The following is a 14,623-nucleotide window of genomic DNA, read 5'->3' as shown; positions in this document are numbered from 1 at the left end:
GCGAGGATAAAATGAAATGAGGAAGCGTGAGTCAGCAGTGAGACTTTGCAGTGAGGTGATTAAAGGTAGTGGTGAAGGCCCTTTCTGGGAGCAAAAGATTAAGACGATGCTACTCTCTCATCTTCCTCAAAGCCGGAGCCATTTGATGTGGCCTCTACAGGCTGCCCGTCCAGAGCCAACATTGCTCGGCAGCAGATCACAAATGAAAATACACATATTGAAATATGTTTTGACGAGAGTGGCTATCATTAGACGATAAATTGAAAGATTGGCTTGGCACATCACAGAGTGCATTTGGAATTCCTCCTGCTGAGGATCTGGCGACGGAGAAGATTTTATGTGTGTGGGGCCAAACATTTACAGATATTTCAAGTAGCATAGTTCATTTAAATAATGCGTCCATTTATCACTCCAAAAACAGTGGAAGCAGAAAACATATAATTAGAGCTGAAATGATTAGCCAATAAATCAATTAGTAGATAGACAGAAAATTAATTTGCATCACTTTTGACAATCAATCACTTAAGTCATTTAGCAAGCAATAATGACAAATATTCTCTTGTTTCCAGCCTCTTAAATGTGAGTATTTGCTGCTTTATTCTGTTTAGTTTTTTGAACATTAATAAGGCTCACAATGTTTTATCAACATGATTCTTAAAGCCCTGGAATATTGACACTATTAATTTATATATATTTGCCCTTTGCTAAAAACCTGTGGACATACAAGCAAAAAAGTCAGACATAGAGATACAAAATACAGAATTATAGCAAAAACAAGCAATTTTAAGATGCTGCTTTGCACTGGGAACTTGGGCTGGACATTTTTCACTGTTTTCTGCCATTTTATTGTCTAATTGATTAATGGATTGATTGAGAAACATTAACATTAAACATTGTTATTTAAATAAAAAAAACATGAACACAAAACATTCTACATCAACACTAGCAATACAAACTTATTTTAAGTCTTTGGCTCTTCCGTCTTGACTTTGCTTGCTTCATCTTGAATGCACACAGTTCCTGGGGTGACACACCTTAAGGACTTAATATTGATAATCCTTCCGTTGAAAGCCTTTTCCCTAAATGGTGATAATTTGTACCTTATCAGAGGAAGGTCAGAGCCTGTTCAAAAACCTACACAAGCAGCTTCCTGAGACACTTTGTAAAATTCTGTTCAGTGTTCATAAAATGTGTATGTGACTATGTACTTTGTGTGTACAGTATTTGCGTGGGTGTATGTGTTGATGTTTCATATTGTATGACTGTATGAATGAGCAAATGTGCCCGAAAGGCCTATAACATATTCCACTTCCATATGTCCCTCATAGATCTCTCAGGGGTATAATCATATTACAATGAGTCACATTTGACCTTCCCTAGCAGAGGATTTAAATAGATCATAAATACTGCTGCAGTATGGTCAAATTTCTGATCTGTTACTAACATGTGACATGTATGTTTGACAATGTTCAATTTGGATCGCAATGTGGTGAAATGATAATGGCCTTCAATTTATGTAATAGATCTCAGAAGCACGATTATTCATGGTCATTGTCAATTTTAGAGACGATGGAGCAAATGATTCAGATTAACAGGTGTTTTGAAGGCATTCATACAGCCAAGGTTTCTCTCCCACCGTCTTTGCTTTCACTGATTTCCTGATGCAGAGATGGTCATTGTACTGTACATAGATGATGCCATTAGCACAGATACATTAAACATGAGCCACGAGCCGGGCACTGAAATAAAATGGAACAGATGGTAAGCATATTTTGAGCTGAGCCAGAATGAATAATTCCCTCAACTGATGACACAGCAACGCCAGCAACAGCTATGAAAATTCCTAACTTGTTGTGAGCAAAGTTTTAATTTGTGGATTCAAGTCATCCTTTTTTGTCTTCATGTCACAAACCTTGGAATAACACATTTTGAGAGATGTTTTCTTTGACAAATCTAAAATGCAAAATCATTCTAAAAGCAAAAACACTGTAGAAAATCACAACACCCACAAGCTCGTCCTTAAATATAATCCCTTTAGTTTGCGCTCCCCTCACTGGGATGATCTTTGGTTTACCTTTGTAAACAAGCTGTTGCTGAGTGTGACATTCTGCTTTTACAGCAGCTTAGCTTTCCAGGTTCAGAAGCTGGATGTTTGTCCTTGAGGGGACAGTTGCCCTCAGACCTACCTGTCAGTTTAAATAACAGGTGCCAGAGCATTTTGTGATACATTTCCTGGAAGTACTGGGATAATCCATGTTTCTGCAAAGTGAGGTTAATGTTTTTATAAACTGTTCATGTAAAACTCATTACATAATGTTTAACTAATGCTTTGATGAATTACTTGACTTACTCATGAAGTCCCCTAAGAGTCAGTGACAGGGTCAAGCATATTATGTGATGGATCAGATTTTTTCCACCTCGGCTCAAATGTTCAGGAAAGGCCCTGGTTTTTGTCACTCTACTGGTCACTAACAAATCATGGAGAGACCTTGGACTGTCAACCAACTTCCTCACCACTGTCCATAATTTACAATTTAGCGAGCATCAGCATTACCTAATTCTAACAGCTCATTGTTAAAGTCTTATTTTGTTTACTTTATCTTTCTCAAAGATTTGACAATAAGGCAAACCCCCACCAAACCACTATGGTCATTACTTCTCTGGCATGGGAATATTTTTCACAGTAAAGTTTTGTTTGACTGCATTATGCATAACAGTTGCTGAAAGATTTATTCCGTCTGACAAGTAGCCCATAATTGAATGTAGCCTTCAAACGCAATGCTGTGAAAGCTATCACACTCACCCACGTTCGACTTCATTGCCTCCAGGAAGCCTGCTCCCCATTCTATCCCAATTAAGATTGTTTCTCTGTGCTGTTACGTTCAGAATAACTCTCTAATAATGAAATATGGTGAAGATGGGGAAAGGAAAGAAGGGTCAAATGTAAGTTTGAGCAAACCAGTTAGGTGGTGTTTATGTAAAGCAACACTTCTTGCTAGAGTTTTTGTTTTTAATAGATGGGCAGGTCAATCATTCAGTTGTCTGGACTTAAACAGATGAAGTGTTTGTTCTTAAACTCTACTCACTCCAACTCTTACTTTCCTCAGCTTATCTTTGTCTTCATTGTCCTAGCCCCCATCACCAGTTCTTGAAAATAACAGCAGAGGAAGAAAATTAAGCTCTTTTGTGCTTACACGACCCTGACAAAAAAGTAAGACGGATAGGGAAAGAAAACAGAGCTTCATTCTGCAGCATTTAGTCCAATCAGCTCCCTGAGGCTGAACGCCAATGGGAGGTTTGGCTCCCGTGGTGAAGGAAAGTGGAAGCTGTAAGCTTGCTCTATTTTTCTATAGCATCAAAAATGAATGTTGGTGAAGTGCATTATGAATTACATGCAGGGCGACATCTAACAAATCCATATAGCCTATAAGTACATGGCTGTTCAACATCACAGTTGACAGACTGACTGACCTCTTCATCAAGAAGCATTCAGGATGGTTAATTAATGGAGTCTGAAGGTTTTTTAAAAACTGAACTGAAGTGACACACAAATATGACTTTTGTACATGTTTGGGTGCTTGACAAAAATGTATGCACAAGATGTATTTACTTAATAGTGATTTTACATTGTTGTTTGTGAATCCTTTATCTGCTCATCTGAGATTAACATTATCGTGTGAACTGCAGAGTAGGTGCAAGAGATGGGCAGAAATGCAAAAATTCTGAAGTAATTGATTATTAGCTAACAGGCAAGTGTTTGTGTACAGTTAACAGAGTTTTTTTGCAGCATGTGAGCACCTGACTACCAGGGGAAGAATCCAGCACTGTTTCCAACCAAGGTGGAGACTCCTGAAATAATCATCCCACTGCCACAGCAGACGCTGAAATGGCAGCAAAAAGACTATGATGAAGTGCATAACCAACAGCAGGGACAGAGACTTTGCCCAGCCAAGTGAAACCACCCTTGATTCCACTGTGGGGTTTTATTCCTTCTGCTCAAAATATGACGAGGAGTCATCGCTCAAAAACCTCCCTTATATAGAAAACATACAGTACACAAAATAAATCAACGTTTAGGTCAAAACATGTTTAGTCCAGGCAACATGCAGATACAATGTATTCTGGCTGCAGTTGCTAGGTAACAAGTGCTTCATGGGGAAACCCTCATTATGAAGTATTTAAAATGCGTCATTAATTGCTAATTTGCAGATAGAAGTATACTTGAATACTTATCTTAAATACTATTGCCCAGGCCAGTAACAGCTTGTGTGCATTTAGCTTGATTTCTTCACTTTGAATCTTTTACCAAAGCAATACAAGCATTGCTCATGAATTGCCTCTGTGAATATTTGATTTATTTTTTTTATATGTAGGATGTGTATGAATGGCTGGATGGGACACTGTATTGTAGTGTAGCTGGATCAAAAGCCTACATGTACTGTATGTCCCGTTTGCAGAGGAACAGAGGCACACAGTTGCTTACAATCTCTTTCTCATAGCTCCACACTTATCAAACAGTTGCCTCCACAGCCAGAGCTGAGGATGCAGCCGAGAATCCACCACCCTCGTCTGAACAGGCTTATTTTTAGCAGGCATGGATTGTGAGAGAGCACTTGTTTTATTTCAGTCCTACTGGCTCTGCCTGAAGCACCACATAATTTGGTGCCCTTCGAGTATGCACAGTCATTTTCGTCAAGCCTACATCCACCACATAGATGAACAAAAGATGGTAGGATTTATGAAGGTTCACTGCAGCTTTCAGAAACATTCGTTGTGGCCATGGATAAGCCCGGCTTTTGCTTATTCTGTAATAAAGTGAGTTAATGATGGGGTGATTTGAATTAGAACTAGAATTTGACAAATATACACACATAATCTGTTTTTAATCCTGTTTTTTGTTTAAATGCACAAAGAAGTCAAAGCCACAAAATCATTACACACCACACAAGAAATTAAATTACAGCATACATCATTCTTCAGTGCCAAATGAGTTTAAAATAATTTTCTGCTGAGGATCACATTCTCAACTGGGTGACATGCAGTGGCTTCTCATGGCTGGGGGAAAAAAATCTAATCCTGCATTGCCCGTACTGTCAAAGTAATAGTTTTGGCAAAGGAGGGCAACATTTGCTTACTGATCTTAAAGCAAACATGAAATGGAAGCGAGCATCAGGCAAACAGGCTCAGTATTCTACAGAGAGAGTGGGCTCGGTGTGACGTGTCCTCAGCTCCTTTTTCCCTGCGCTGTTGGCGACTAAAGCAGAGATAGATTTTGACTCAGGTGCAAACTGAGCTGTTTTGCAGACGCCCACACCAGCCCATTATCTTACAAATACAATACACCAGAGACAAGGCATCTGTTGTGGCTGTGTGTGTGTGTGTGTGTGTGTGTGTGTGTGTGTGGGTTTGAGGATATAAAGTATGCAGGGATGTTTAAAACGATGGAAGACAAACAGATTTTTGGGATTTTTTTAGATTTACTTCCACTTTTCTGTTTCCAAATATAATGCTAACTTATAATAATACACTGTATTCACACACACACACATATGAGAGAGGGATTGATTGAAAATGTCAGAGTGCAAAACACTGCAGTGTGCTGTCTTGATAGCAGTTGTGCTAGGCTGTGGCAGCTGTTTCCCCACTAAATTATCAAACCTATTTGTATTGCCAGGATGGGAGCTAACGGATAAAGAGGGAAAGTGTAAATGTAAAACATGTCATGACAGAATCTGACAAGAGACAGAAATATCCTCTCTCTCCCTCTGGTATTCTCTTTTACACTCTCTCAACCATTTTAATCTCTCCCTTAATACCATCCCTTCCAGACTCAACTTTGATCACTGTCATTTTGCAAAGTTATTCATCCCACACACCAACGTGGGTCTCCACTGCTGTCTGTAATGCACTTCTCTCATCTTCCTGGCAGTTTTGTCTTTTGTTCAATTTGCTCCGTCGTAGGACACTATAGTCTTTCGGGATCTGTAATGGACTGCAAAGTTTAAAGCAAAGAGAAAATATCACAGAATCACACAATTTAAACACTTTAGAGAGAATATAAAAATAATATACAATTATTATTTGTAATATTATATTGAAATGTTATCATATTGGCTAATTCAGTTGCATGTTACTGGTAAATACTTTAAATTTAGCAAATATTTTGAGTATTTCTCTCTAGTATTGTGGCTTCTGTTTATGTTCAAAGGCATGTTGAATAACAAACAGTAATACCACCCTCGTACTTGTTTCATGGTGCAGATATTGTCTAACCACCATCATGATCCCCTTGAGCACTAAGCTTCCCAACCCAGAGCTCATGAGTCAGTAGCCACTGCAATAAAAATGAATTGGAAATCACTACAGGGGCCTTGAAAAGTTAATTCACTCTCCAGTCAGATGGACTAAAAACTAATCTGAAGGCAATCACCATGTAAAAGCACTTGACAAAGTATGTGGCTGTGTCAAAATCTCCAGTCCAAGCTGGTTATGTTGAAACCAGCTGGCCTCATACTGACAGACGATATATATAAAATGATATAGATCTACTGATGTGATAACACAAAGAATGATGACTGGCGTGTTTCTGAAGTCCCCCACTGCCATTGGTAATCTGGGAAGAAGAAATTTTACTGTCATCTGCTGATAGAATCAGTTGTAGCTATCACTCTTACTAGCCATTTCCTAGCCACTTTGGCAGCTGGCTAGTCATCAGTCAAGAAGACCCAGAGTCAACTCACATTTTGTCAGACAATTTCTGTAAATTTCCAACACTGAGATGAAAAAGTAAGCAGTGTTTGAATTAATTATCTCGTAAGCTCTCTTTTGTATTCTTAACACGTTAATTTTTGCAACTTTTCATGTGTACAACAAAGTGCAACATTATGAATGCCTTGCAGGAAAGACTGTCATGCATGCTTATCCTTATATTTAAATAATCTTATCCCTTTCTCCAGTGGCTGGCTTTTCCAGTGAGGCAGTTGAGAACAACTATAAACACATTGTCTTTCCAACGTGGTTGGCAGATACGTCACACAAACTAGTTCTTTTTTTGGCATATACCGACCCAAAGGTGCATGTCCCAGTCAAAGAGTCAGTATCCTTACCACTTGATGATCCATGCAGAATACATGAAAATATGGAAACAGGATTGTTCTTGTATTACAGTGTAGAGCTAGTTAGTCGGACTGTCATTTTTTCTACTGTTATGTGACCCTGGTTGGCTGTGTATAGTTTATATGCTTTCATAAGCATTAAAGATGATGGTGTGTTTGGTGTGTTTCACTTTTAATGCTGAAGGAGAGAAAACTTAGGTTGAGGACTAAAATGTGTTGTGGCTCAAGTTATTTGACTTACTAAAATATAAAATAGCAGGACACAGCTGCTAAAGTAAGTTGATTATGCAGAAGGATAAATAAAAAGTATAAGAGTATAGCTCTTACTACATCCCCACAAACATAGCTTGAACTTGGAGAAATACAAACTTTGACTTGTCTGGTATCTGTGCAATTGGCATGTGGAACCGCCACGGACGGCATGCGTTTCCCTTTTTAAATTACACCACAAAAAACATTTATATGTTGCATCTGAAATGGTAGACCAGGCTTGTTACATTAGTAGGGAAACACAGCAAACCAATGTAATGGTTTGAGGACATTTGTCTGGTTTTGTAGTGTGCCATTCCAGCGCCAACATCAACAGTCGGTTTTATGTTGCACTATTCTTCTTTTGTGATGCGTCATGTATCATCCCATCTTGGTCCTGACACATATTGATGTGGCACAAGAAGTGGGAGAAGTGTTCAAACAGCCAGTCAGCATGCCATATTTCATTATGAATTTTCATTTATGAAGTTTCACTCTCATTGTCTCTGTTTTTAACAACAAAGTAGAGTTTTGTAACTTCTAATTGGAAGACAGTTTCTCAGGAACTGAACAGATTTGATTGTGGGGTATTCAGGGCAACCATTTGGATTCAATAGAAGTTGTGAAGGGAAATGGCGAATACTACCATTTCAGTGCAAAATTGTATTTCATTTGACCTGTAATCAGCAAGCAATGCCAGCTGTTTTTCCAGTGTCAGGAGTTATCTGTCAAAAAACCTGATAATGGAAATGATCAAAACATCTCTGAAACAATTAATTTTTTTTTTCTGAAATACTAACAAGATTTTAAACTCTGAATAACCCACCTCCCACTACAATCCTCCCACATTGTCCAAATACACTTGACTCAAATATTTTTTATAGTATTGAAATGCTATTTCTGTGATGAGGCATTAATGGCTCTGCAAGTGAGACCTCACATGACAAAAGACAAAAAAAAACTAAAGTGGCAACTAGACAAAGATTTCCTTGGTGATAAAGGGCAATTGTTTGCTGGAGGAGCAAGTGCTGATTTAAGGTAGCCTAAAGGGATTTGCGCCTCGTCTCCAAGGAGACAGAACATAATGCCATCAGCAGTTTTAAAATTCTGATCCATCCCATGGGTTTATTTGAGAGATTCAGAAGACGGGGCTATCTTGAGATAAAGACAGAATTAACCCAACTAACCTATGATACCTATCTCCACAAGTCCTGTAAGGAACCTCTTGAAATACAGTTATTATTTACACAGCGTTTTTGACAGGAACAAAGAAATACTGTGAAATTTCAACATCAGCAGTGATTATACAGGGTATGATCAAAACAATGAAAGTGCCAGAAGAAAAGACTTACAGTGACACTGGCTCTGTCGATGTGGGATCCTTTATCTGCCACAGTTTTGGTCCAGATTTAGAAATAGATCACATCAATTTGTAGCCCTGCAAGTGTTGTCAATAAGGCAAGATAAACATACAAAAATAGCATGAGCAATCCATTGTGAATGTTGTATCTTTCGTGTTTTTGAAAAAGGTTTTCTGCAGATTCGACCAGAGACTCTAAAACGAAACAATTCTCTGCATCTCTGCCTTTGAGACTTTTGACAGGGTATATAATTTTTAGTGGGGCTTTCTGTCGGACACATTTACAAATAACTAATTTTCTTGAAAATAACATTGTTGCTTTCCAAGAAAGAACTGTATACATTTTGACATTAGGAGGACATTGATACCACTCTCATATATTTGCGGTAAACATGAAGCTACTGCCAGGAGCTAGTTAGCATAAACACTGGAAACAGGGGATGGCTTGGTTCTGTCAAAGGTAAGAAAATCTGCCAATTAGCATCCCTAAAGTCTGTAATTATCATGTTTTAACGAAGAGTAAACAATTTGCCATTTATCAGTGGTTTATCTGTTGTTTTTATGTTTTTACACTTTTTTACAGATTAAAACAAAATGGATTAAACAGACAGCTTAAACAAACACAATAATGTGTTAATTAGTGAGCTTTAGAGGTGCTGGTAGGTGGACTTTTTCACCTTTGGACAGAGCCAGGCTAGCTGTTTATGCTAGGCTAAGCTAAATGACTGCTGGCTGTAGCTACATATTTTTACCGTACAGACGTGAGAATGGTATCGAGCTTCCCATCTAACTCTTGGCAAGAAAGCAGATAAGTGTATTTCCCACATGTTAAATGATTCCTTTAAGCTGAACAGCCAAACTTGTTACGTTCACAGTGATTTGAATATGCTTAGCTTCGGGCAATGATCAGACATATTATACGGCAGTAGATTCACCTGCTCAGGCCCCACTGGCCCCACTGGCTTTTAACAGTAAGGTAAGAGTGTTGCTGGTCTTCCATCATTTTGACCAACCCCTGTAATAAGTATATTAATAACATTTTATTGATTTGTATAGGTAATGCATGCATTACATCTAGTCAAAGCAGCAAGATGCTAAACAGTTATGTTAGATCTTTATTCCTGAAGAGATTGGGTATCATACAATGTCTTTGATGCATTTAGAGAAAACCAGATTTCATGGCATGGATTCAGTAAACAGAATGAATATGGGGCTGTGGTAGACCCTGTGGCTATATAAAGATTATAGTCATTATAATATTATTGCTTTCATCACAGAGGAGGGAGATTATGGGCCGTTAAGACAAAGGCTATGATTTCCTTACAGGCCCACCTCTAAATCTAACCAGTAACACCTAAGTTGAAATTCTAATGGAGTTTTTCGTATGACCATACAGGCCTATTGTAGATTAAGTTGATTCTGTTATATATTGAAACAAAGTGAATGCACAGTATTAAACTACTGCCCTAAGCAGTTAATTAATGACAAAATGCCCATTAATGCTTTCTAATATCACAGGTTATTAAATAATGATTGCTTTGTGCTTATCAAGTACAAGTATTGACTCTTTCAACTTAAGTGTTACTTTAATAAGCAAGTGAAAATTGCGTAGCATTGTGCCCAGTTCAGACAGGTCATATGATGCCAATAATGTAGTTTCAAATGTAAAATGCATCATCTAGCAACATATTCTGCATTTGATCAACTAATAAAGTCGTAAAATCTGCAAACATGGTAAAATAGTCTATATATGAAATACCAAAAATCCAGCTGTGAACAAACATGAAAATGGAAACAAGGTAATATAATTAAGGCTAAACATCTTTGTCTATTACCTTTGTATAGCTAAGTCAATAAGAGGAGCATGCAATCAACATAACATTGCCACAAATTTACATTAAACAACAAAAGCAATCAACTGAAAACAAATGTATGTGTCTTTTGTCACCACAAATTAGAACCATGTAATGTAGGTTTTCCATGTCATAAATCATATGGCTTTGTGCAATTTTTCACTGTCAGTAAATTCACTAATGAAATTGTTGTTGTAAAATAATATATCAATAAATGTCATGCCAGAAATTATTGAGATTCTGTTCTACATGCGCTGTTTCTTACATGCCAGATTGTGCTAATTGTACATCATCCTAAAAAAAATATCAGAGGTCTTTCATCATAGCATGTACACTTACATCCAGGTACAAATGTGCTCAATTCCATCACCCTACTTTATATAAGGTATTTGTGCACATATTCTACATTTCTTTTAATATAAGAATATTGTCCATTAATAAATTAGGAATAATACAAGGAACACGGGTAGGGGAATAAAGGTGGATGGCATAAGTTAAAATATGTTGCTTGCTTTATGTAAAGCGATCTGAATTCATCTTTCTGAGTTTGGGTGGCAGGTGTCCGTCCATCCTGCCCCCTCCTCCACCAGCCAGTCGCTGCAGCTTGGGAGGTAAGTCCGCCACTGACTTACTCATGGGCTCTGAGCTGATCTTGGAGGCCTTACCGGCCTGCTTATCATCAGAGACACCAGGAACAGAGCTGATTCGCTGCAGCTTCATGGGCAGGTCTCCAAAGCTGTAAGTCATCTCAGAGGTGGTGGAGCTCATCCTTAGTAGCTTCTTGGGCAGGCCTTCCCGCCCTGTGATCTTCTGGAGCTTGGTGGGCAGCTTGGTGGTGCTGTCATTGTCCTCCAAGGTCTCCAGGCAGTCTAGAGAGCTGTTCTTCTCCCCGCTGTTGCACAGGGACGGTGCCATTAGGGGCGAGGAGAGGAGCAGAGCCTCCTCCTGCTCCTTCACGCTGTATGGAGTGGTGGGCACCTCAAAAGTGGCGTGGAACTGAGAGTAGTCCACCTTAAAGAAGCCTTCCTCCAAGGAGATAACCGGGAAGAAGCGATGTCCCCACAGAACCTCGTCCTCTGTGTAAGACGTCCTCGCTTGGCAGGTCATCCCTGTCACAGAGAAAAAAAACATAAAAAATAGACCACTGACTGGATGAATTGTCAGATTTATTTCTGTAAATGTATTTAGAAGCTTCACAAACGATGGCAAGTTATATGTCAGACTTTTTTTAAGATGAAATGTTTCATGACTCAACAGAGCACTGATTTAGTTATATGCTTGGCACTGTTCCATAAGAATCAGAACAATACAGTATTCACCAGGATTCTTGCCATTTTCAGATCACAAAGAAAACAATATTGCAAACAAAAGTGCCTCGATGAATAAGTACTTACTGTATTACAGAGCCAGCTGCCTAAATAAAAAGCTTAATTGATTTTTCAGTTTCCCAACCTGATGTTGATGAGCAATTTCCAGCCAGAGTTATTTGCTGTGTGTGTTTTCTAAGAATGAGTAATTATTTAATCATAAAAGATCCAATTCATACTGAAATGACTGTTTATATGGAACTGCCAGTACACTTGTGATATATTCACAGAGTTAATTTGATATGAATATATGTTTTTTCATAGTTTTTTCAAATAGGTTAAGGTCGACCAAAGACAGACAACACCCCCTAAAATTCTGAGCATCTAGTTAAAAACCACGGGTCTTGTCCACATCACCTCTAATGCTACTTAACAGTTCAGTCCACACCTTAAGCTTGGCTAGCTACAAAAGACAGAGGATTAAGATAATCAAATTGCTGGCGAGGCAAACCCACTGGAGTAAAGGAGGCTGCAGGCAAAAACTTTAGGTCTAGCTCACAAATTTTTTTTTAGGGCTTTCGCACATAATAAAAGGGAATACAATTTAATCCAAAACACAAAACGTTACATAAGGTCTCTCTTACACAACATTGCTTGAGATTGTGCTTGAGAAAAGCCAAAATGAGTGTGACAATTTAGTTAAAAGCGTTAAATTCTGTCATTTGGTGCAATTACAAATTAAAATAATACATCCTATTTCGCATGTTCCGGGTTTGTGTGAGCACCCGTAACTATGCTCCACTCGGCACAATTATAAATATAAACTCAGAATAAATTTTCTCTCACAGGGGAATCTGAATTAAATCCCTGCTTAAAAACTCCCCTCACGTCCTCTGAAACGAATTAGTGCAATTAGCAAAATCGTGAGGTTTGAATTAATGATCAAAAACATTTTTTTCCCCATGCAAAGTTATTGGATGCTTATTAGTGATTACTCATGACCATTATTCAGCAGTTGCTATAATAGCTGCCTATGCATTACATCATACTACCCTGCTTACAGCAAAGCCCTATCCATCTCAGCATAGTTAACATTCGGCAGAAAAAACTACTTTCATTTCTTACTGCAAGTGAGTATAGATAATCTATAATTAGGTTTACATCTATAACAAACCACTAAATTGGTTATATCAGTCCAAAAAGCCTTTGAAATGGCTTGAGGCACTCATGTTAAGACTTGTTGAAATCCATTAGGAAATCAGCAACTGCAGTAGGTTATTATCACGTGTTTTAATTACCAGCTTAATATTGTTCTTGCAGTGAAAGTTGGATTCAAACTAAGACGAAGCGTTCATTCACAGTGAGACACCACTGCTGATTGCGAGGATGTCATCATTGAAACTAGAGGCATCTGTGATTCTGCCCGATTCCCAAGGTCATAAAATTATTCACTGATAACAGCTCTGTACACAATCGCAGATGTGCAAGAGACTGAACATCAAGCGCGTTTGGGGTATTCAAGTATTACTTCTGCACTATTGCTTCACAGTCCTGGAGCCTTTAGGCATATGGAAGTGTGCTGCAGTGGATAAAGTGGGAAAAGCTAATAAGAACTTTAGGGCCAAAGCGATTGAAAGTTAAGTCTGAATGGAAATCTTATTGCATTGTGAGCCTTTTAAGCTGCCTCCAGCCAAAATATAGTCACCATTTGATCATCACCCGGATTAATGATTCTGAAAAAACCGGGGTGTACAATGCTTTCGGCTACTTAATCACCACCAGAAGTCGGCCATACAGTACCTGCTTTATTGAATAGTACAGTCAATGCTGTCTTGTTAACCGGACTACCATACAGTACATACAGGACTGAAGAAAAAAAGGTTGGAACAAGTCAAATGAAATTGCTCCTGAGGCAAAAGATTGCCACAGTAATACACAAGACCAAAATAGCTTCATCTCACATCTATTAATAATGCTCTATTGTTCCTGCAGATGGTGTAGGAGTTGCTGTAAGACCTCTGGAAACCCATGAACCCTGCAGGCCTGGGGCTCAATCCCTGCTCAACCTGTTTCCCCTCTTCTAGAGTTACTCAACCCTCAAAAAGAGAAGGAACCTCCCTGATGGTCTAATAACCTGTACCCTTCTTCAAAACACTAACAATGGCACTAGACTTAATCATTTAATTACCATGCGTTATTCAAGGATTGATGCCTGAGCCAGGCACAGTTCTAGACACGGTTGCATCAGATATGTACAACTGTGATATAAAGACCAGCTGTTCTGCAACACCCAAATTCACGTGGCACACATTGTTACAGACACAGCAACAGTAACAAACTGTGTGCCTCAACTATCACTGAGTCCAGGACAGAGTTCGCTTTGTGGGGGAAATGTACACGTTATGTAGAAGAATATGTCCGACAGAGAACTGAAGATGAGTAGAGATCAATAGCTAAAAATAGCACAAGTATAAAATAATAAGAAAATGTTCTACAGTTACTGAATATAATTCCTAAAAATAGTAATCCAGTCAAATGAGAATACCCATGTCGGTGTGTATTTCGTATTACTGGTAAAGGGTTACGTAATTCTACAATACACGCCTGCCTGGGACTCTGTGTTTCTATGGAAACAAAACTGTAGGAATGTGTGCATGCGACAGCCATAAACCTTTTAACTGCTGAGTTTGGTCAAAAGTAACAATGACAACACAAATGTCTCTCTCTTAGATCACAACA

General features: G+C 38.5%; 1 protein-coding gene across 1 annotated transcript in view; it reads right to left on the bottom strand.

Moving 5' to 3' along the window:
- Nucleotides 1–9,821: 9,821 nt before the first annotated feature.
- kcnj3a (potassium inwardly rectifying channel subfamily J member 3a) overlaps nt 9,822–14,623 on the bottom strand; it is a 28,915-nt gene continuing 24,113 nt past the window's right edge. The window contains exon 3 of the mRNA XM_038720394.1: nt 9,822–11,686. Coding sequence (XP_038576322.1) covers nt 11,091–11,686 — 596 coding nt within the window. The 3' untranslated portion in view covers nt 9,822–11,090. The remainder of the gene's footprint in view (nt 11,687–14,623) is intronic.

This window comes from Micropterus salmoides, unplaced genomic scaffold, assembly GCF_014851395.1.
Source record: "Micropterus salmoides isolate LMB-PRFRI ecotype aquatic unplaced genomic scaffold, ASM1485139v1 Ms_hic_scaffold_15, whole genome shotgun sequence".
Lineage (NCBI taxonomy): Eukaryota > Metazoa > Chordata > Actinopteri > Centrarchiformes > Centrarchidae > Micropterus > Micropterus salmoides.
This window is presented reverse-complemented; position numbering and strand designations above follow the sequence as displayed.